This window comes from Alosa alosa, chromosome 9, assembly GCF_017589495.1.
Source record: "Alosa alosa isolate M-15738 ecotype Scorff River chromosome 9, AALO_Geno_1.1, whole genome shotgun sequence".
NCBI classification, from domain to species: Eukaryota; Metazoa; Chordata; class Actinopteri; order Clupeiformes; family Clupeidae; genus Alosa; species Alosa alosa.
Genome location: NC_063197.1, coordinates 29669507 through 29692881, shown reverse-complemented (window position 1 = coordinate 29692881; position 23375 = coordinate 29669507). Strand labels below are relative to the sequence as shown.

General features: G+C 44.7%; 1 protein-coding gene across 6 annotated transcripts in view; it reads left to right on the top strand.

Annotated features, from left to right (window-relative positions):
- Positions 1-23375, top strand: part of szt2 (SZT2 subunit of KICSTOR complex) — a 126913-nt gene continuing 103538 nt past the window's right edge. For all 6 annotated transcript variants that reach the window (XM_048252707.1, XM_048252708.1, XM_048252706.1 and 3 more), the window contains exons 1-26: positions 1-146; positions 1145-1270; positions 1375-1548; positions 2207-2377; positions 3423-3557; positions 3789-3954; positions 4697-4803; positions 5629-5839; positions 8060-8230; positions 8590-8821; positions 9572-9701; positions 11089-11234; positions 11700-11852; positions 12091-12205; positions 12637-12845; positions 13350-13586; positions 14193-14271; positions 14836-14924; positions 15458-15626; positions 16456-16570; positions 16929-17045; positions 17924-18124; positions 19561-19658; positions 20488-20629; positions 21406-21717; positions 23281-23375. The exon at positions 23281-23375 is cut by the window's right edge and continues 107 nt beyond it. In XM_048252707.1, coding sequence (XP_048108664.1) covers positions 123-146; positions 1145-1270; positions 1375-1548; positions 2207-2377; positions 3423-3557; positions 3789-3954; positions 4697-4803; positions 5629-5839; positions 8060-8230; positions 8590-8821; positions 9572-9701; positions 11089-11234; positions 11700-11852; positions 12091-12205; positions 12637-12845; positions 13350-13586; positions 14193-14271; positions 14836-14924; positions 15458-15626; positions 16456-16570; positions 16929-17045; positions 17924-18124; positions 19561-19658; positions 20488-20629; positions 21406-21717; positions 23281-23375 — 3924 coding nt within the window. In that variant the 5' untranslated portion in view covers positions 1-122. The remainder of the gene's footprint in view (positions 147-1144; positions 1271-1374; positions 1549-2206; positions 2378-3422; positions 3558-3788; positions 3955-4696; positions 4804-5628; positions 5840-8059; positions 8231-8589; positions 8822-9571; positions 9702-11088; positions 11235-11699; positions 11853-12090; positions 12206-12636; positions 12846-13349; positions 13587-14192; positions 14272-14835; positions 14925-15457; positions 15627-16455; positions 16571-16928; positions 17046-17923; positions 18125-19560; positions 19659-20487; positions 20630-21405; positions 21718-23280) is intronic.

Genomic DNA, 23375 nt, shown 5'->3' with positions numbered 1-23375 from the left:
CTAAATAAACAACAATTTCTGAGACCACTGCAACCGAAAGCTTAGCCAAATCGATATAAAGAGGGTGTCTGTCATCAACGGATCCGGACAACCGATCTTCTAGTAATGCACTACACCAAGGCATGGCTGAAAGACAGGACAATGAGGTACGTTTTAATATTCAACTTGTTGGCCAACCGGCCACTTTAACTTTAACTTCATGTCATGTCATACCATACTGTCATAACAGCAGCAACCTGCATGTCTGCTTAGTTGTAGTCTAGCTTGCTAAGTTGCAACTTGAAGAGCGATTTGGGCATATGACTGCACTTAATGTCTTTGTGCTTCGATTCCAATTGTTCTTCAATGCATTTTCTCTGTTGCTTAAAAAATATGTGTGTTTTTTTACGCTACTTTTCTGATTAATGTGATCAAACTATGCAACGTTAGTTAAAGTGTACAAAGTGACATACATGGGACGAGGAGAAAGGCTGGTCAGCTATCTCGGTAGCGCACGTTTGTCTGCGTCTGTGTGTTGTTTTCTAACCACTCCCTACGTGGAAGGAAATGACATGAACGAAGATGATCCCTCTCAAAATGTCTCAATACCTCTGGATAATGTTATTGTGATCATAGTCAAATGCCACAAATTAAGTAATTCGATTTTGAGGAAACACGAAGTAACGATAAGGCTGCTGTCTCGTGTTAAAACTTGGCTGCTTGTCAAAACACCGTGCCTCTCAATGTCCTGTTCGACACAGACACATTGCGCTTGTTTTCCGGTGGAAGACACAGCGCTAGTGTATGACCATGGTCCGTATGGCCGATGATTTACCCCTTTGCATACTGTGTATAGTGTCAGAGCAGCGCAGTGCCAGGAAGCTATTTTTGTACTCAAAGAAAAACAACTGTTCATGTTGCAAATCAGTTAGCTGGCAGTGATGCAACATATCTGTCGCTGCTTGAGTTGCTAGCACTTTTGAAATATTCGATACTGTATTGAAATATTCGATACAATATTTGTGTACAGTGTACACAAATATTTACATAAGCTATTATATCTAGATTACAACTTGTTCAATAATGTATTTTCTACTACAGTTGAAGGATAACTAGACTGTTGAAGCTCAACTGCTCACATCTTGATGTATTCCCTGGCCTCTAGGTAGAGGAGGCAGACCAGGTTTTCCTGCTTATGAAGGAGGAGTACCGCATCTCTCGCAATGTCCGTCTTGCCTGGTTCCTGAGCAAACTCAACCAGGTCATTCAGCCCTCGCCTAAGGCTGAATTGGTGAGTTGGGCTACACTGACCATTCATTTGCCCTTGTTTCCTTCCCTGCTCTCCCTACTCTATGCTACTGTGTTTACTGATGTCTCGCACTCCTCTTCTTGCAGGACAAGTCAGAGAATGAGCTAGACGTTCTGAGTATTCTGCCCAAAGGATGGCAGGCAGAGTTTTCTCCCTCTACTCTGCCCTACCAGCTGGTGCCGGCCTCGTGCGTCAACTTCCTGGCGCGCCGCTACCGCTTCATCATAGAGCTGGACCTCAGCCCCTCCACAGGGATTGTGGTAAGAGAGTCGGTGTCCTTTTTTACGACATTGAGATTATTCTTATCTGTACATGACCCCAATAACCAATAAAGCTTCTCACTGGTACCAGAGCAACTCTTACAACGCTGATTTGAGAGTGTTTTTAAAGCTTGAGGATGTGTAGATGATTTTAAAAGGTAGAGGTGATTAAAATGGAAGCACAGTGTCTGCAGAAAGGTTTTCCCTTAGACTAGGATGTTTTTGTGTTCGGCTGAAATATATTATTGTCAGTCTTTTATAAGCACAGACCATAGCGGATGGTCATGGCAGCTTGAATTTATGATTGTGTTATGTTGTGCAGTGTAATCTCTATGTATACTCATCTCGGTTTGGTTCATTCATTCTTCCAGGATACACCTAGACAGTGTTTGGAACTGTTTTTAAAGAGGCCTAGTAGTAGGCCTAGTCAGATAGGGTCTGTGATTTACATTTGCCAAGAGAAGAACTTGCCTTAGGTAATGTCTCTCTCAATCATTTGCTAAAATTCACACCAGAGTATGACAAAGCTATTTGCGTTAGGGGCTGCTAACAGGCCTTTTACAGACTGTTTCTCAGATGGACCTATGGCTCATGCATGCCAGTGTTCTGATGGCTGTGTATCTCAAGGCTATGTTTCTATTGGGTCTGCATTGTCCAGGATGACTGCACAGGTGAGATGATTTTCGACGAAGTGTTCCATGCTCTGTCCCGGTGTCTGGCCGGCTTGGCCCGACCCTTTAAAGTGCCTGGAACAGACCTGCTCTTTAAGCCCATGGTGTTCATCACCATCCTGGCCTACTCCTCCATCATTGGACTCAACACTCACCAGGTGATTTAAGACCTTACAATGTCACCACAGTGTTTCCCACAGAATTGAATTCTATTTGTGGTGGTAGGTTTGGAGAATTAACTCGAATGCAACAGTTTTTAACAAATTAGCGCACCGCGGTTATGATTCTAACCAGATTTAAGCACAGTTTAGTACAACCAGGAAAATCATTGTGTGGTGGTCAATGTTGATATTGTGGTGGGCCGCCACAAATAAATCAATGTATGGGAAACACTGCACCAGTATACCACCATATAAAGTATAAATACCATACACCTCATATATGTTATAGATCAGGGGTTCTCAATGTTTTTGGTTCCAAGGACCCCTTTTGGGGGAGAAAATATTCCGAGGACCCCCTCATAACCGTAACAATTAAGCATGTCATTTGTATTCTCTGAAGTTGTGGACAGGTCCACTATCCCATGTTTTTTTGGCAGATGTGCAACTTCGTCTTTTGTCAGTTTTGGATTTTGTATCACTTGACAACATGGACTGACTCAAACATTTCTACACATTCATCAACTAGCTGGCTAACAAATATGCCAAGCTAAGCAGTAGTAGGAATGGTTCTTCATGACCTAAGTTTTATGGGTAAAAAGGGGCATCATCTGTAGATATAAATTTTTAAAATGATAAAACTCAACTTTATAATTTCAAGCAAATTATTTTGCGGACCCCTTGGCTATGGGTCGCGGACCCCACTTTGAGAACCACTATTGTAGAATGCATTCCATACATTATACACCATATGCATAACATTGATTAGAAGAATGTGATAAGATGAACAGCCTGAAAGCATGCACTATGGAATGCTAATTAGAACCAGTACGCGACTATGGACCCTTTCAAGAGAGTTCCATTATCAGCATCATAGTTGGCCCCACAAGACTTCCTTTTTAACATTCCATATGTTATCTTAATGCAGAGGAAGTAGATTGGGGCCCAAATAGAACGTTCAAGCATTGTTTTTGTTTACCTTGTTGAAAGGGTCCATAGGGGGTGAATAGAAATGGCAGAAGTAAAGGGGCGTGTTTTGTCTCAGGTGTTGGTGCAGGGCTGCCAGTTGGATGGGACTGACCTGGATAAGTTCCTGCAGCAGATCTATCAGCAGCTGCGAGCTGTGGAGAACAACATCGCCGAGGTGCTTCAACAGCAGAACGACCAGGCCAGGGGACAGGTCAAACCTCTTGCTTATACTACTCCAACTGTGTCTTTGTCACTAGCAAAGTGAATTCAGTGATAATTCACAGCGGTGTCACTGGCAAAAGTGACAGAAGGGAATTTGACACATGAGCATAGCACAGAAGGATTGTGGCAGCTCTCTTTTTTAAGTGTGTGTGTCTGTGTGTGTCTGTGTGTGTCTGTGTGTGTCTGTGTGTGTCTGTGTGTGTGCGTGCGCGTGCACCAGCAGTGTGATGGAGGCTCCATCTGCCATGGGCTGCCCAGCGACGTCATGGAAGAAGAGCCTCAGAGGAAGCTGGGAGTTTCCATGGTGACGGCGGATGTTGGACTAGTCAGTATGGTACGGCAGGGTATCCTCGCCCTCCAGCTCCTGCCCCCAAACTCCAGCGCAGGTGTGCAGCCTTACACACACACAGACACACACACACACACACACACAAACACATAAACACAAAAGCACATACATATACACATACATACACACAGACCCCCCTCATAACCGTAACAATTAAGCATGTCATTTGTATTCTCTGAAGTTGTGGACAGGTCCACTATCCCATGTTTTTTTGGCAGATGTGCAACTTCGTCTTTTGTCAGTTTTGGATTTTGTATCACTTGACAACATGGACTGACTCAAACATTTCTACACATTCATCAACTAGCTGGCTAACAAATATGCCAAGCTAAGCAGTAGTAGGAATGGTTCTTCATGACCTAAGTTTTATGGGTAAAAAGGGGCATCATCTGTAGATATTAATTTTTAAAATGATAAAACTCAACTTTATAATTTCAAGCAAATTATTTTGCGGACCCCTTGGCTATGGGTCGCGGACCCCACTTTGAGAACCACTGTTGTAGATATACATGCATTCCATACATTATACACCATATGCATAACATTGATTAGAAGAATGTGATAAGATGAACAGCCTGAAAGCATGCACTATGGAATGCTAATTAGAACCAGTACGTGACTATGGACCCTTTCAAGAGAGTTCCATGATCTTAATTTCATCATCTGTAGATCTGCATAAACTCCGTACTTAAGCAGGTGTTCCTGTCTGGCAGGTATAATAATTAAACTAGCTAGATCTGCATAAACTCCATACTTACGCAGGTGTACCTGTCCGGCAGGTATAATCATCATCACTGATGGAGTCACCAGTGTGCCGGACGTGGCCGTGTGTGAAACCCTGCTGAACCAGCTGAGGAGTGCCACGATTGCCTGCTCTTTTGTCCAGGTGGGTTGCCCATCCATCACAAGGATCATGTCGAGTTATAGACCCTTTCAACCAAGGTAAAACAAAAACGATGCTTGAACATTCTATTTGGGCCCCAATCTACTTCCTCTGCATTAAGATAACATATGGAATGTTAAAACGGAAGTCTTGTGGGGCCAACTATGATGCTGATAATGGAACTCTCTTGAAAGGGTCCATAGGAAACATCACATTTTCAACCTGGGCCGACAACTTGTATTGACATGTTAATGGTGAAAAAAGTGGTTAACTTTGATGTGACACTATGCTATTGCCGGTATTAGCCTGCTAGCTTAATACTGCATAGATTCTCATTTTGAGTTTGGACTTAAAAACAGAAAAAAACCCTGGTGGAAATGTTCCTGTGTTTCCCTTTAAATGTCTATACAGTAAGTTTAGTCAAGTTAAGTCAAGTCAGTTTTATTTTTATAGCGCATTTAACATGCACAGAGTGCAACCCAAAGCGCTCCATATACAAGACACATAGCAAAAAGACAAAAGATGCCGGACAGAGTGTCGTACCTGTCGCCAGTGTACCTGTGACACCAAGACATACACGACAGTCAACATACAAATTAACAAATAAAAAGTAAAAAAGAAAATCAATTCAAAAGGAAAAAAAAATCATGTTACATTAGTCCAATTTCCAAACCGGCTGAAAGTAATGGCTTAGTAACGTAGTAGATGGAAACATAATATTCAATACACTACAAACACTACATTCAAAACATTCTTCTACTTGCTTCAGGTTTTGAATGTAGTGTTTGCGAAATTGCATGTCTGTGTGTGTGATCGGTTGACTGCTAGGTGGGTGGAGCATACTCGTACGACTGCAGTTTTGGCTACATCCCCAACGTGGAGCTGATGAAGTTCATCTCCCTGGCCACGTTCGGCTCGTACCTGTCCACCTGTCCCGAGCCGGACCCCAGCAGCCAGGAGATGAACACCTACCACAAGGCTTTCCTCACCTACTCCTTCCTCAAGACCAGCGAGTCACTGAACCCGGAGTACTACTGCTGTAAGACCACACGCCCTCACACTGACATGGTGCTGGAGATGAAGCTATTAGGGGCAGCCCGGGCCCACTGGTTAGCACTCTGGACTTATAACCGGAGGTTGCCGGTTCGAGCCCCGACCGGTGGGCCGCAGCTGAAGTGCCCTTGAGCAAGGCACCTAACCCCTCACTGCTCCCCGAGCGCCGCCGTTGAAGCAGGCAGCTCACTGCGCCGGGATTAGTGTGTGCTTCACCTCACTGTGTGTTCACTGTGTGCTGTTTGTGTTTCACTAATTCACCGATTGGGTTAAAATGCAGAGACCAAATTTCCCTCACGGGATCAAAAAAGTATATATACTTATCATTATACTTATTATCAGAACAAAGCACTGGTGTGCATAGCTTGAGCTAATACATGCCAGTGTACGTACACTTGCATAACCAAAGATGTTATCATAGTGATGACCTAATAGAGAATTGTTTTCTCAGTAGCATACAGACATCACACACAACATGCACTTACAGCAGAAAAAGTAATATAAGTATATACAAAAAAAAAAAAAAAACTCCACTGCACAATAGAGACAGTAGAAGATACTATAAAAAAATACTAAATACTAAAATAACTAAATCAAATAAATCAAATGCACAACATGTCAATGCACAAATGCATCAGAATGTATCCATGTTTAACCAGGGTAGTCACATTGGGACAGAAGTCTATTTTCTAAGTGAGCCCTGAAAGGCAGCACCCAGCCTTACTTATAAAACATAGTGCAGAATTATATACAGAATCTAGTGAGCATAAAACAACACAGTCTTTGAAGCATGCATATAGAAAGTCATCTAGAACAAATGAAAGAGTGGCTGCAAGAATTTCTCACTTTTAAACTAAAACAAGCCTTGTTTCTAAAGAAGAATTCTAGCTTTACCTTAAGCTGTTTTACTACAAGTTTAATGTATGGAGATTTAAAGGAAAGTTTCACCAGCACCTTCAGTGGCGAAGGGGCAGAGCAATAGATAGTGGTGTCATCTACATACAGGTACATACTTGCATTAGCGATATGTGTACCCGTGCCCCGTGGCGGATCCTTGTGGAACACAAATCTTAATAGCAGCCTTCTCAGATGTTATACAGTCACATATTACACACTCAAATCACAACAAAAGATAGTTTTTCAACCATCCCATTACCTTTTGCAGACACACCAATTTTACTCAACGTTTACAGTGCCAAAGGCCTTAGAAAGATCAACAAATAGTGCTGCACATTCATTTTTACATCTTGCGTAATTCCCATCACCCAAGTTGTTTATTCTAAAGCTGTGTGGTTAGCAGGGCCTCATAAACCAGTGGGGGAAGTGACTGTTTCTCCCTATGCTATGAATCCTGCCTCACTGCTTGGCCACACTTTACAGACAACACAATAATCAATGCAGCAGGACAGGGAGCAGCATCCTCCCATTTCTCAGTTCTAGCGGCGGTGGGAAATGCCAAGAATGCTGTTGATTTTTATCTGCGGGGGGGTAAGTAGGGTAGACAAAGCCCTGCAGAAATGGAGAATTATGAAACGGGTCAGAGCCGAGTTTCGCTGCCCTGGTATTTCAGGAACTGTGCAGACGGTCTGTCCTCCAATTAGAAAGTATTTTTATGGGGGTTATTTCGGCTCCTCTCCATGCTCCTAATGTTATCTTCATTCCTCCTGAGCACACAAGCTACTCTCAGGCCACTGTTCTGTTTCACTCATTTCCATTAAGACATTATGGAGCTGGAGTTCTTCAACCCTGTTGTGCTTGGCTTCGTCATTAGATACTGAGATTACTACTGCATATTATATGGAATTAGGCAAGATGGCAGAATAAGAGTTAAGATACAGATAGTTGCTAATTTTATCTCAGCTAAGATGGTTCAAGTGGCCATTTAAGTGCCTTGCAGCATAGGAAGAGGAACAGAACCACATGTACGTGGTTAAAAAGCTGTTTATAGGACTTTCATTTCCTTTTGTGAATTCATTTGCCCACAGCTGTGTCCTAATGTGTGTGTAATGTTGAATACTGACATGCAACAACTACATTCATGTTTAATGTTTCATCAGGCTAATTGTACATCCAGTACAACATAATTTTTATATTTGAGAGCAGATGTTTGGGTGATGGGAGGATAATTGACGTAATTTGCATCTGTTTTTGTATGTTGCGTGTGTGTGTGTGTGTGTGTGTGTGTGTGTGTGTGTGTTTGCTGCAGTTGCTCAGCACAAGCTCTTTAATGAACACCTGGTGTCGACCAGTGGGAATCCCGCGCTCATGATGCGGCGGAAGAAACACACGGAGAAGGAAGTGCACGCGGACCTGGTCAGCGTGGTGTCCGTGCGACTCCGAGAGGGCTACACCATACGCGAGATCAGCCTCTGTAAAGGTAAACACACACACATACACATAAACACGCACACACACATACACATAAACACGCACACACACATACACACGCACACACACACACACACACACACACACACACACCGTACACATACATACACATACACACGCACACTGCGGCACATACATTTAAAAATCATATACATCCTATTAAAACAAAGGCCATAACAATCAAGCCCACTCAATCCCATGTTTTGTGCATCCTGTAAACAGCCTGTGAAAAGTTTCTCTCAAACATGTACATGTAATAACACTATGCCTTTATATAATCCCACCTCTGTCTCATTGCTTGGTCCGTTTTTGACCCCGTGTTTGTTGCCCATGTGCCCCGACCTGTAGGGGGCACCCAGCTGGAGGTGAAGCTGGTGCTGCTGTGGAAGCACAACATGCGGATCGAGTATCTGGCGGTGGCCTCCTGGCCCCTGGAGCCGGCCAACCGCACCACCTGGGTGGAGGTGTCCATGGAGGGCAGCTATGACATTCTGCACGACATCAGCTGCACCATGAAGAAGCCCATCACCAGCCCCTACCGCACCTCCGTCATCCGCCGCTTCTGGAACACGCTACAGAGGTGAGGTCGCAGCGGCCAGCGGACGCTGACCCCTCAGGGCAGGGGTCAAGGGCTGTCTCTGTCAGACGGGGGCGGTGAAGGGGAGTAATAGAGTGGCAGAGTGGCAGAGGGAAGACCCTGATGAAGGCGTAATGCCGAAACGTTGGTCGAAAAAATATTGAAGTTTTGAGAGTGTGCCATGACACTTTTTCTTGATTCAAAGCATTCTCTACCGCCGTGAGCACCTCACAAGGGGTGCGTTTACAAACATCATACAAGACCAATATGAACTAGTTTTCATTGTTTGGAAAGAGGGTGATTTTAGAATTGACCTCAGAACATGATTGACTTATTTCTAAGCGGAAGTCTTATCTCTTTTTGTCTGTGACTCTACGGTTATCCATATGCCTCTCTTCTCGGGGCAGCCGTGACCTACTGGTTAGCGCTTTGGACTTGTAACCGGAAGGTTGCCGGACCCCGACCAGTAGGCACGGCTGAAGTGCCCTTGAGCAAGGCACCTAACCCCTCACTGCTCCCCGAGCGCCGCTGTTGTAGCGGGCAACTCACTGCGCCGGGTTTAGTGTGTGCTTCACCTCACTGTGTGTTCACTGTGTGCTGTGTGTGTTTCACTAATTCACGGATTGGGATAAATGCAGAGACCAAATTTCCCTCACGGGATCAAAAGAGTATATATACTTATACTTATACTTATACTTATACTTATACTTATACTTATACTCATGCCTCTCTTGTGCTGTGATTCTTCTGCAGCATAAACCAGACGGACCAGATGCTGGTCCACTTGCAGTCCTTCAACTCAATCTCTGAGCACTACACCATTCCTGAGAGCACAAAGAACGGAGTACCACTCTTCTACATCCCCCCTGGATCCACCACCCCTGTGAGTGCCACTCTCTTTAATCTCTCTCTCCGCACATCGCATGCTGTAGCTGAACTCAATGGAGCATTCACTGGCCAAGGCTACGTTTCAAGAGAGGCTTTTGATCAGTCTCATTCCAGTGTCTTTCTCCAGTAACACACTGATGAAAAAATATAACCATGAAGTATTGTAAAGGTGATGTTACACAGGGCAACTTTAAGCTTAATGGGCCTCATTCACCAAACATTCTTACAAAGAAATTTGCTCTTAAAGTCCACTTAAGCGGTTTTTGCAGTCGTTTTTTGAGGTTTAAGAACACCTCTGTGAATCTGCTTAACTCATTGAGTGCCAAAAACGTAAGTTTCCTTCCCATGCGTTGAGTGCCAAAAACGTAATATTACATTTTTAGCTTTTGTTTTTAATTACGAAACTAGACACTCTAACACACCTTATATGTGATTTTGGGAACTCTGTGATTAATGGAAATGAAATGTATGACGATCGAAAACTCATGAAAACGCACAATCTGGACATTTTATCTGGACATTTTATCATAACTCGGTTGCCGCTTTGGGTCGAATCAGTGACGCATGCACGTCAGGTCAAAACCAGGCCATTTTCGTGGGTCTATCACTAGGTGGCAGTCTCGCCAGGTCTCGCTGATCACTTCCCTGATCACTTCCAGCGTGAGACTTAAAGTCTCACCTTTTAAACGAGCCATTGTATGTGTTCATAGCTATAACACAGAATATGCTGTGGCTGTACAAAAATCATCAACAATGGTCTAGATTGCTGGCACTCTAGGACAAAGCTCCCGAAAACAGCTTGGCATTCAATAAGTTAAGGGTTTTCGTAAGACATTCTTAAGAACGAAGTTATGGAAATTCTTAGGAAGATATTGGTGAATGAGGCCCAATGTTGCTGAGCAGTGTTACTGAGTGAAGCTCTGCGGGTACTCCATTGTTATTGAGTAATACAATTTTATTTAGAGTACTTCAACCATCAGTGTGCAACTTGTCGCAATCATCCAATCAGAAATTAACAACCGTTCATGTGACTTGCCCAACAACATTGCTCAAATTGTTGCCCCATGTATCATTTCTTTCAGACCCTGTGGATAGCAACTACTGCTAAATTATTAAAGAATTAACATAGTATAAACTGTGTTTCTGATTATGGAGGTTAATTAACTCTGATGTTCTCTCTCTCTCTCGTCTTATCGTCTCCTAGCCTGGGAGAACCCCGAACACTTTGGCACATTTAAATTTGCTCTGCAGGTCACGGTCTGGTGCTAACCAGGAATGGTTGTAATGCAATTTCCTATTGCCAACCAACTAAGTTGCTAACAGGTTAGCAACTATGGTTTTGGGAAACGCACCCCAGGCTAATCATCTCCTGTCTTCCTCAGGTTCTCTCCCTGCAGCATAGTGGCTCCAAAGACTCCAGCCAGTCCCAGTTTGCCTCCTACTGGAAGCCCATCCTCTCCATGGACGCAAACTTCTGGCAGCGTTGGCTGCACATGCACCGCATCGCCATTATCCTGGAGCATGACACGTGAGCGTCCTAATGCACTCCAAAGTTAACACACTTAATTCATCTGTAATAGCCACAGTTAATGTAGGTCTGCCTGATGGCCTTGAAATGCTGAGAGAGAGAGAGGAAAGAGAGGAGAGGAAAGAGAGGAGAGGAAAGAGAGAGAGAGAGAGAGAGAGAGAGAGAGAGAGAGAGAGAGAGAGAGAGAAGAGAGAGAAGAGAGAGAAGAGAGAGAAGAGAGAGAGAAGAGAGAGAAGAGAGAGAAGAGAGAGAAGAGAGAAGGACCCTTTTGTCCAAAGTGACTCACAGCAACAAAAGCTGGATCCTTGGATTCAGATAGCATTAAATGATGTGTCTGGTACCTGTCTCTGGGTCCTAGGATTCAGAAAGTGTTAAATGATGTGTCTGGTACCTGTCTCTGGGTCCTAGGATTCAGAAAGTGTTAAATGATGTGTCTGGTACCTGTGTCTGTCCCCCTGTGTGTAGGCCGGTACCTAAACATGTGCACAACGCTGGCAGCAACGGGCGCTTCAGCACCATCCAGTGCCGCATCTCCCACTCAGCCCTCACCTCCCTGCTGCGGGACTGGAGCAGCTTTGTGCTGGTGGAGGGCTATTCTTACGTCAAGCTCATCTACAGGTACAGATGGTTCATGGGAAATGTAGTCTCTCCAGAGAACATGGAGGCATGTGTTAATGGAGTGGCATGACTACTTTATGATTTGGGAGATTGAGTTGTCTTTTTCAGTTCTAAACACACCAACACCCTAACACCAGAAAGAAATACACACACACACACACACACACATACACACACACACACATACCCACACACACACTCCAAAGAAAAGTTAATGAATGCGTTGTTGGCTCCACAGTGCTTCAGACCAGCCACCCACTTCCTTCTACCTGGTGCGGCTGATCTCCAAAGCCCCTTGCATGGTGCTGCGACTGGGCTTCCCTATTGGAACCCTGGCTCACACCAGGAACAAGGTGAGTCATGAATCCCTGCAGAGCCGATGCGTCTCAGTAGATAGTGGCTGACCTCAAATTGTGAGTAGAAATTACATCACTAAAACTGTTCCTATTTGTGTGCTTACCCATATAGCATCCAAGCTAAGCTAAGTATCTACAGCACCAAACACTGAAAAAACACAGTATAATAACAGAGATAATGGACCCATAAATGGAATGTATAAGTGGTAGCAGAAATATTGATTACTGTTTACAGGAACCATCTTAACCACAATTGCGTTAGCAAACAGTAATACCTGCAGCCTACAAACCCGTCTGTTCCTCTGAACTGAGCGTGTGGCAGTGAAGCAGCCTCATGACGGCCGGTCCTACAAATCCGTCTGTTCCTCTGAACTGAGTGTGTAGCGGTGAAGCAGCCTCATGACGGCCTTTTTTCTTCTCGTACACAGATTGTGGACGAGCTGCGGGAGCAGATCCTGAGGCTGCGCTTCCCCCACCGTGTCCAGAACAAGGAGGCCACGCCCAAGACCAAGAGGAAAGTGCTGGGCAACAACACCTCGCCCTCCAAATCGCCGCCACTTCCGGCCCTTAAGCCCGCGCTGTCTGACCGGCCCTGTGTGGTGCTGCTCCACAAGCCCCTGGAGAAGATGCTGATCAGGTGATTGACTGATGGCCACACTCCTGTTTAGTAGTGTGTTTTATATCAGTTATAGGTTCCTTTTCAACAGTAGTTCCTGCACCTAGTGCAGCTTGGTGTGTTGTCAACAACACTGATAAATGCCTACCGGTATATTGTTTGTCTCTTCATAACCTAGGCATACCGTAATTTCCTACCTATAAAAACTATTAGCTGCAGCTAATACAGTACATCGATTTTGCAAAATTTCTTCCGTTATGAGGTTAATACACGGGGGGAGTTAATATGGTATTAATATGGTTTTGTTTCTTTTAGCTTGCATAAAACAGTCCTGCGGCTTATACACAATGAGGCTAATACACAGGAAATGATACTATTACTGTATTATTGTAAATGTATTTCAAATTCAACTTTAAATGTAGGATTTCCTGCTTCTCTCACAGTTGTGGCTAAAGTGTTCTCTTCATAGTGGAAAGAGAGACGGATGAGAGTTTAATGTGGTTTTAAAACTTACCAATCCTGCAGGTACGAGAAGCTCCCACTGGACTTTCGCACGCCCTTCATCCTCAACATGGAGCCGTTCGCCCAGCCACCCAACATGGCCGTTCCGCTGAGTTCGGCGGCCGGCCGCACGGCCTCGTCCACGCTGGCCTCACTCTCGCGCTACTTCCTGCACCAGCGCTGGGTGTGGACTGTGCAGAGTGGCCTGGGCCCTGCCGTCTCCCTGCAGGCCGTGGCCCACATCCTCTCCATGTTGGCCGAGTGAGTGTGCCCGCTGTTAGCTGTTAGCTGTTAGCTGTTAGCTGTTAGCTGTTAGTTGTTGGCTGTTATCCTGGCCAGTTGTTTCATCACAAGATGTTAGTGCTGGGTTGATGCACAAGAATATAATTTGGTTGACACTGCTGTTAAAACTGTCAAAACACTTTTTTTTTTCAATTAATGATGTCAAGCAGCAGTGTGCAGAATGTTCTCTGGTGTGTGCATCATCAGTCTTCCCCCCCGGAATGCTTTTGTAATATTTGCAAAATCACATTCAAGCATAATATGTCTGTAGGAAAACCCCATGTTTAATTTCCATGGGCTCTGCTATTGGGGCGAAACAAATGATGTAATTCTCTGACATCCAGCAGTTGTGTGTGCTATACATTTGATAAGAGTTAATTAATCATTCAGCAGGGAAGTTTCTAAACATTCTAATACCATTCTCATAAAAGAATGCATTCATTCCACAGCATTCTAGTCACATCCATTGACGGCCCCTGCTCGAGGCTAAATCATCAGTCATCAGTCTCGTCGCTTCCAGTTGCTTTTGTGTGCCGTTTTCCTGTGCTGCGAATTTTAAAGGGCAAACTGTGTCATTTTGTGCAGGATTCGCATCTCCGAGGGCTTTCACTACGCTGCCAGCGGGGAGGGCATTGTCAACATGGTGACAGAACTTCCGATGAAGGTGAGCGGTGCTCTGAGACACAGAGGAGGAATACAGATGTCCAGGCTAATAGCAACCAGAGGTGGCACAAATCACACAAAGCACTCCGTGGGGGGGTCATTACCTTTCATGTGCTGTTCTAAGCTTTAGAGCGGCCACAAATCTCAGCCCCTAACACCCTGGAACTTCACTGCAGTAGAGTAGACCAGGGGATAGCAAGTCTCTATGCCTCTAATCGTGGCCCATGTGGCTAGAGGTTTTCATTTTCACACTAGACCAAGAGGACTGCTGCCCCTGTTGCTTCATAAATGTCAGTGCTGGCTTGATGCATACGGAAGTGTTTTGGTTTGACACTGCTGTTGAAAGCCAACAATGAGAAATAAAAGGCTTCCTGTGTTAGTAATGAGTTTTGGGGCAGTGACTAGATGATGTTGATTGCATGCACTGTGTTGACACTGTTTGTAATTAGTGATGCCAACAGCGTGCATCAGTGTATGCACCATCAGCCTTTCAGTAGTGCTGAGGTCTTGGTTCGCTTTTGCTCTGTGGTGTGTGTGTGTGTGTGTGTGTGTGTGTCTACTACAGGGCCAGCCTGTTGGCGTGCAGGAGGAGAGTCACACCTGCATAGTGCAATACATCCTTTTCCCCCCACACTCTACCTCCACAAAGGACAGGTGAGTCTATCTGCATTGGGATGTTGTCTCTCTGTCTCACACACACACACAGAGACACACACACAGACACACACACACACAGAGACAGAGACACACACACACACAGAGACAGAGACACACACACACACAGAGACACACGCAGACACGCACACACAGAGACACACGCACACACAGAGACAGAGACACACACACACAAGAGACACACACAGACACACACACACACACACACACACACAGAGACACACACACACACACACACAGTGACACAGACACACACACAGACACACACACACACACACACACACACACACACACACACACACACAGAGACACACACACACACAGAGACACACACACACACACACACACAGAGAGACACAGGGAGACACAGAGAGACACAGAGACACTTGCCAAAACCAGAGAAGTGTTTTGTTCACTGATATGCCTGCCACAGTGTTTCTGTATAAACATTTATAGTATTTGTTGTCCTGTATCCCTGAGTGTCTCTCTCGCTCTGTGTCATTATCTCAAAGCTTTTCCACCGACGATGACAACGACACTGAGGTGGAGGCCATCGACGTGGACACGGAGTTGAACCTGGTGACGGAGTGCTGGGTGGAGCCCCAGAGCGGGACTGTGTTGAGCACCCTGGAGCAACAGCGCCACCTACTGGGGCTCACCTACCAGGAGATCCCGCAGGCAGTCAGTAGCCACGCGTTTACATTACGATCATGTTTTCGGAGTGGCTTGTCTGTCTACTCTGTACGTCCGTCTGTCTGTGTTCAGAATTAAGCAAAAACTACAGGCCCGATTTCCATGAAACTTGGTTAAAATCCTTTAGAAAGGCTCGTCCTTGGACCAATCACGTATTGGAACAGATCCATTAGCACTGTAATGGTTTAGTTTTGCTTTTGCTACTCTTGTGCCATATGGCATTCACGCTTGGTTTGCCCTCTAGTGTTCAGACCAAGGAAATGCAATTCTTTACGATCTCACTCAAAATAGTGGCTTTGGAGTTTATCGAATAAAGTGTATGGTTAATCTTAAGTTGAATGAATGAATCCATGCAACAGTAAATCATTTTATTGACAAACTGATTGCCTAAAAGTGATTATTATTGGACAGTGTTTATGTCGAGACATTAAAAGCCAATGACACTGAGACCATGAGTTTGAATAGACCAGAGTTACATGTCTGTGTGTCTAGAGGTCTCTGCTCTCTGAGAGCTCTTCTAGTTTATTTAGCAGAAACTTTAATCCACAGATATGCAGACATAAGTGCAGATATACATGCATGCTTGTATGTTAACATTCACGTGTATATTTGTTGATACAGTAAATGTATTTACAAGAAATCTCATGGTAATTATAATAAAGTTAGCTTCAACCGCACTCTGTAGCAATAGTTAAGTGTTCAGGATGCACCATTTCAGGTGATGTGAAAAGGGTATTTATACACCAGGCTGTTGGAACTTTTAGTCACTGAGTGGCCATTAGAAGTTGCAAATGAGCGTCCTCTCTGTCCTCATCAGATATTCCCCCGAGACGTGGCGTGCATGTCCACCATGATGACCTTCGAGTACCTGAGCCAGTTGTGCCAGAATAAGGAGCAGGTGTACCCCTTCTGTTGCGCCAAGGACACTGCTGGTGAGTCGTCCCTTTCTGAGGAAAACAACAGTGAAGAATCTCACACAGTGTATTAAGCCATCAATGTCCAGTGATGCTCATGGATGACAATTATACCTTCACACCATTATGCAATTTAAATGGGTTGTATTTACTGTGTTTGTTAATTTGGTTAATGTTTTTAAGTTGTTAGAAATTAGGGATGACCTCTTTTTACTGTTTACTTTTCTGTAGAGTTACTGTATACCATCACTTTTTAAAGGGATTTAAGAATGAAAGATTTAAAGTGTTGTCTTAAAGTAATCCTTATACACAGGTATACAGTGACCGCTTTGGTCATGAACATTAACTGCTGGTCTTGTTCATTTCTGTGTTGAAGAGGGTGACGTTCCTGCCAGTACTGAGAGCATCCAGACGGTGCCCTTCCAGTTCGACTTGATGAAGCTTCTACCCAAGTGCCAACAGATCGAGATTTTTTTCCTCACCCTTAGCAGAGGTAGAGATTTCTCAGAGGTAGAGGCGGGGATCACATTAGCCAGCGTCAAGCAAGCGGCAGGTTTCCCTCTCTATGGTTCGGCAGCGGAACGGTGGCAACGCTGGCGTAACGCTTGCGTTGAAGGAAGCTGAGCGTTGAACTTGGTTCAACTTTCAAAGCGCAACGCGAGCGTATTCAAGGCAAACCGTTTGTGTTACCATAGGAACGAGATGGAACTTATTATGGTCTGAGCGTTACGCTTGCCGCTTGCCACTAATGTGATCCTCGCCTAAAGCCTGCCACACACACAGCACTGAAACGGTGGTGCTGTCTCGTGTTGTTGTTTGTCCCCTGCTCCCTGGTGGTGCAGCGGATCTCATCACAATCTGTAATAAACAATCCATTTTCATAAGAGCACTGCCAACAATGAAACTGAATTGGAATCAGCATGGCAGCGGTGAAAGTGTTTTGGTGCTGGTGTGAGGGGTGGTGATTTAAACAAACAATGGAAACTAAGTAGCCTAATGGAACATCTCATGTTGGTGGTGGTGTGTAGTGACTCAGAGGTTTCTAATGGTCTTGATGCTGTGTACTCCCATAGTTCAGATGACAGAGCAAGGCTTGAGCAACACCAAGTGCATGGGCTCAATTTCCAGGGAGTCATCAAGCTGACTCTGTACCATATCTATCCTCTGAGCCACTTAGGACGAAGCATCTAGGCAATATATACAGCGGAATGTGAAGTCCAATTTGTAAAAGTGTCACTTCGCACATCTATTTCCAGACCTTGTCAGTCATTTTCGGCTTGTTAGCTGTGACATTTGGTGTACGGGACATTATGTTTGATGAATGCCCTGTCTCCTTCTCTCCTTCTCTCCCTCCCTTCCTCCCTCTTTCAGCGGAGAATGAGGAGGTACTCCAGGGCGCCCCCTCTCTGCCCAACGAGCTCCTGCTCAGCCTCTTCCACAGCTCCCTGCAGCATGACCTCAGCGACCGTGAGATCCCGTTGGCCGACGTGGACCATGTGACCTTTATGCATCACATCCTGGGCAGGGAAAGGGAGGGTCATGTAGCCCCTTTCTCCCTGCCTGTTATCAAAGGTAATTTCCATGAGTTGGTGGTTTGCAAGGAGTGTGACTAGGGTGTAAAACAGGGTGTCCCTAATTCGAATGGCAGGCAGAGTGCAAAGTCTGAAGTCCAACTAAAGCTAATTTAATAACTGGACAAAATCTCTTTGCTAATTTAACACCATGAGCAAGATCCTCAACACAAACAACGACAGGTCAGTTAAATTCTCCCACGTGCCACGCCCACATGATTAGTATAAGTATATACTTTTTTGATCCTGTGAAGGAAATTTGGTCTCTGCATTTATCCCAATCCGTGAATTAGTGAAACACACACAGCACACAGTGAACACACAGTGAGGTGAAGCACACACTAACCCGGAGCATTGAGCTGCCTGCTACAGCAGCGCTCGAGGAGCAGTGAGGGGTTAGGTGCCTTGCTCAAGGGCTCTTTAGCCGTGGATGTGGGCATGGGAGAGCAGTGCTCAACCACTTCCCCCGCCCTCATTGTCGGATCGAATCGGCAACCCTTAGGTTACAAGCCCGAAGCCCCGGATATATTTAGTTCATACACCAGGCTCTTTGCTCTTTGACTGACTTTGCACTTTGCTAGTTTTTTTGCCAGTGCCAATTTATAAATTGGGGCCCTGGGCGTTCCTGCAGTGCTATTCAGTTTGGTCCTAATAGTTCTCTAATGTTACATTGAATGCCTTGAATGCCTCTCATGAGGCATTCAAGAGAGATATCAATGTAAAAAGCCTGTTATATCACTCGGCTGTTGAATTAAAGCATGCCTACGCATTTTGGCTATTATGGCCTTCATCAGAGCAAGTTTGATAATAGGAGACTGATTTCATTTCTTTCAGTCCTGTGTTAAAGGTTCTCTAAGTCTTGTTACAGTAATTTCCTGTATATTAGCCGCTTTGTGTATAAGCCGAAGTTTATGCAAGTTAAAAGAAACAAAACCATGTTAATACCATATTAACTGCCCCCGTGTATTAACCTCATAGCTGAAGAAATTTTGCAAGATCAATGTATAAGCCGCGGCTAATAGTTGGGAATTGACGGTACACGGTTTCTAAGATGGAGATTTTTTTTGTCACATACAGCAATCACCTCCTCACGATCTGCTAGCTGCCTGCCCCCTGACTACGCTGTAAAAACACGCGGCCCCTGTGGACAGCCCAGGCTCTAAAAACTGCGCGCTCATGACCGTTTCTGTTGCACGGGAGGGGAAGGGAGGGGCGAGCTAGCTCTCCGTTTTGTTTGAAACGTCAGCAGAAGTGACGTCCCCCAACCGCGCTTAGAGAACCGTTAATGTTAACAGCCATCTCAAATACCCTGCACTTGGATGGGAGTTGAGATGGGAGTCTGGAATATTATGTTCATATGAATGTGTATTGTATGTATGTATGAATGCATGTATGTATGTGATGTATATGGATATATGTCTTTCTGCCCGTGTCCAGAGGAGTGTCTGAAGCCCCCAGACAGGCAGGACACGGTCATGTCCATCCACACCATTGCGAGCAGCAAAGATGCCACTGGCTCCACCAGCACTCTGCAGGTGAACTCTTAAATGCCGTTCACACCAGGAACCATAACTAAAGCAGTAGAAATGAATTCGTTTCTGGTACCATAACTAAAGCAGTAGAAATGAATTAGTTTCTGGTACCAGAACTAAAGCAGTAGAAATGAATTAGTTTCTGGTACCATAACTAAAGCAGTAGAAATGAATTAGTTTCTGGTACCATAACTAAAGCAGTAGAAATTAGTTAGTTTCTGGTTCACTCATGCCTATGCCTGTCTTGTGGATTTTACTTTTGAACTTAAGCAACATAAGCTAGGCGTCACCATGTACTGACTGACCTTAGATATTTATTTAAATAAATAAATAAATAAATAAATAGGAACTTGCTGTCATAGTGATTTGGTTTTACATAATCAGCCAAGATCTCTTAATCTTGTTGGCGTAACATTAGGTAATCTGGGTATTTCAGGGGAAATATGATGTACGAGTGTCAAGTAGAATTCACCAGACGAGTGTCTCTTCCATCTGAAATGCTCCAAACAGTGATTAAAATTTCAATTTTCCTTAATCCCTCCAGTGGGGCCTGCTGAAAGGCCCTTCGTGATTGCCTCGGCGATGACATGTGTTCTGTGCTTGCGCTCTCTCTCTCTCTCTCTCCCTTTATTATTTTTTTTCTTTCTTTCTTTCTTTCTTTCTTTCTCTCTTTCTCTCTTTCTCTCTCTTTCTTTCTTTCTTTCTTTCTTTCTTTCTTTTTTCTCTCCCCTCTCTCTCCCTCCCTCACTCTCTCTCTTCCTCCCTCTCTCTCTCCTCCTCTCCCCCTCTCCCTCCCTCCCTCTCTCTCTCCCTGCCTGCGTTTCCTTGACAGAGTTTCAGCAATGCGGAGCTGGTGGACGAGGAGCAGCCGCTGGAGGGCCGAGGGGGGAGCTCCATACCCCAGTGGAAGTGCTATGTCAAATATGTCAACTCCCAGCAAATCTTTCTCACCTTTTTACCTGCCACCTTCACTGGTAAAGGAAATGGGAATGAGAATGGGACTGAGTGTTATCATGAAGACAGAATGATTGAGAGTAGTGATGGGTTGTTCATTCAGAAATCGAAATCTGTATATATCGGTATTCAACCTCATGCCAGTAACTGCTGATATTAGATTTGCTCGACGGTGTAACACAAGCTGAGCTGGCCAACAGACTGTTAGAGGAGCCTTAAAAAGGAAATGGATACCAATGCTTTATGGTCACAGACATTCGTTTGGTTAACTTTTTTGTCTGGCACACAGACGGGACAATCTGATATGGATAACTACACTGAGATTGAGTTTTGAGTGGATTATCCTACCATGACTCAATTCCACATTACACCATTCATCCTATCCCTAATCCCTCACATAGAGACAGATGAAGTGGAAAACAAAAATGTGTTAACTAATCATCAAATGGTGATAAATGTTAGAAAAGTTGCAAAAGTATAGTTGGCTTGAATACTAGCATGTCATCTAAGTAATTATATCTTCAGGATGTACCAAAGCAGTTTAAAAGTTTAAAAATGTATCTGTTTAACACTTAATTTAGTTCAGTGAAATAATATCCTTTTAGCACTTTCCTCTGCTATGTCCCTTTGCTCTCGTGTTTATTACGTATGTGATGGCACACCCAGGTGGATGCTGCACATTGGTGGCGGTTAGTGAGGTTCCCACTTTACTGTAAAGCGTTTGGGTGCACTATATAAATAGAAGTTGTTGTTGTTGTTGTTGTTATAATGTTCTGGCTTTCCTCTCGTTAATTAGACGTGCAGATCCTGATGTCCTCAGGGCTGGAGACTGAGCTTACAGCCAACGGCAGTTTCCAGGACGACGAGCACACCCTTAACCAGTCCCAGACGGACTCCCACTCCCACTCCGGCTCCGTCAACGGGCTGGCGGACTCTGGGGGTACTCAGGAGCCCTTCTCCCCACTGCTGTCCCCCACCAGCCTGGCCACAGAGCAGGGGGCACTGGGCAGCCTGGGCAGCCTGGCCACAGAGCAGGGGGCACTGGGCAGCCTGGGCAGCCTGGGCAGCCTGGCCTCCCTGGCCTCAGAGCAGACCAACGGGACCGCGGGTGAGGACTGCACCCCTCAGCACTCTGAGGAGATGAACTCAGTCAAGTCAAGTTTATTTATATAGCGCATTTCATACACAGAGGTCATTCAATGTGCTTTACAGAAACAAAACCAAGCAATAATAACAAATAAAAGCATAGAAGGGCAATGTAGTCAAAGGATAGTTCAAAACAGTAAAGATCATAATAAAAAGAAAACCTAAAACACACAAGGCAAAATCATTTAAAAATAGAGAATGATTAAAAAGACAAAATAAAAGACACAAGGTAGAATCATTTTCAAGACAGATTCAGAAATTATAACTCAGTGCAGTTAGCAGAAAGCATCTGAGAACAGTTTGGTCTTAAGTCTAGATTTAAAACTGGCTACAGTTGGGGCCTTTTTAAAGGGACACCAGGCAAGCCTGATGCTTTTTCTCTACGAAACTCCCCCTCGCTCGGTCTGAAGCTCTTTTCCTTTTCTTTGCATCTTCCGTCAAGGGTTTTCGCTGCTTTTTCGCCGGCTCTGCCATTATACACACGTTTGCAACAATCGCTAGCGTTTTGTTAGCCTCCCTCTGTGGTGTGGATGCAGGATGGAAACTGAAACTGCTTCGGTCGCCGGGTACGATACACTGAACTTGCAAGCGGGATATTCTTCCTACAGGCAGTAGGGGCGGGCGAGAGAGTCTTCATTCGCCCTGTAATGAGTCATTTAACCATATACCGACTTAAGAAGATGAGTAATTAACACGAAAACGTTGCCTGGTGTCCCTTTAATGTTATCCGAAAGTTGGTTCCAGAGCTGGGGCTCAGAACTGTTACTGAACACGGTCTGCCGTAAAATAACCGTATCAATAGTGTTGGCAGTAACTATTCTGAGGCCCTATTAAGGTTTGGCCTGAACAAGTTGGCTTTGGGTTGTGGGTGTGTGGTTAATGGAGTGTGTAAGCACAAATGTTTTGATAGAATGTGTTAATAACTAGTAGATCTGGCCAGCAAACTTTAAGGTGCTCTGGCTCCACTCTGGCTGGAGGGATCATTCTCCAGTAATGTTACATGTAAATAAACATGGCCGATCTCCAGTAATGTTACATGTCAATACATATGGTAGATCTCCACTAAGGTTAGATGTAAATACATATGGCAGATCTCTACTACGGTTAAATGTAAATAAACATGGCAGATCTCTACTACGATTAAATGTAAATAAACATGGCAGATCTCCAGTAATGTTACATGTAAATACACATCTGTTGCCATATTTCCATTGTTTGCTTCTCTGCAGCACATGATATTTAGTCACAAAATTGATGTCTATGGTCTATAATATTTTCAGTAAATACTGTCCGTTAGGCTTTCTCTGTGTCACCACCACCACCCTGTCTTCATCTCTTCGAAATCTTCTTTTGAACGCCCCACTTTTATCTTTGTCCCTCCAAGCTGTGTGTGGGAACTCAGTTCTGTGTGTGTGTGTGTGTGTCTGTCTGTGTGTCTGTCTGTGTGTCTGTCTGTGTGTGTGTGTGTGTGTGTGTGTGTGTGTGTGCACGTGCGCGTGCGTGTGTTTTCTCCTGTGAACCACAGAGGAGCGAGAAGGCGTTCAGTTTGCTGAGCCGCAGCGGCGTGACCTCCACATCACCTTCAGCCGCCAGGGGTCCCAGCAGAGCTCGGGCGACGCT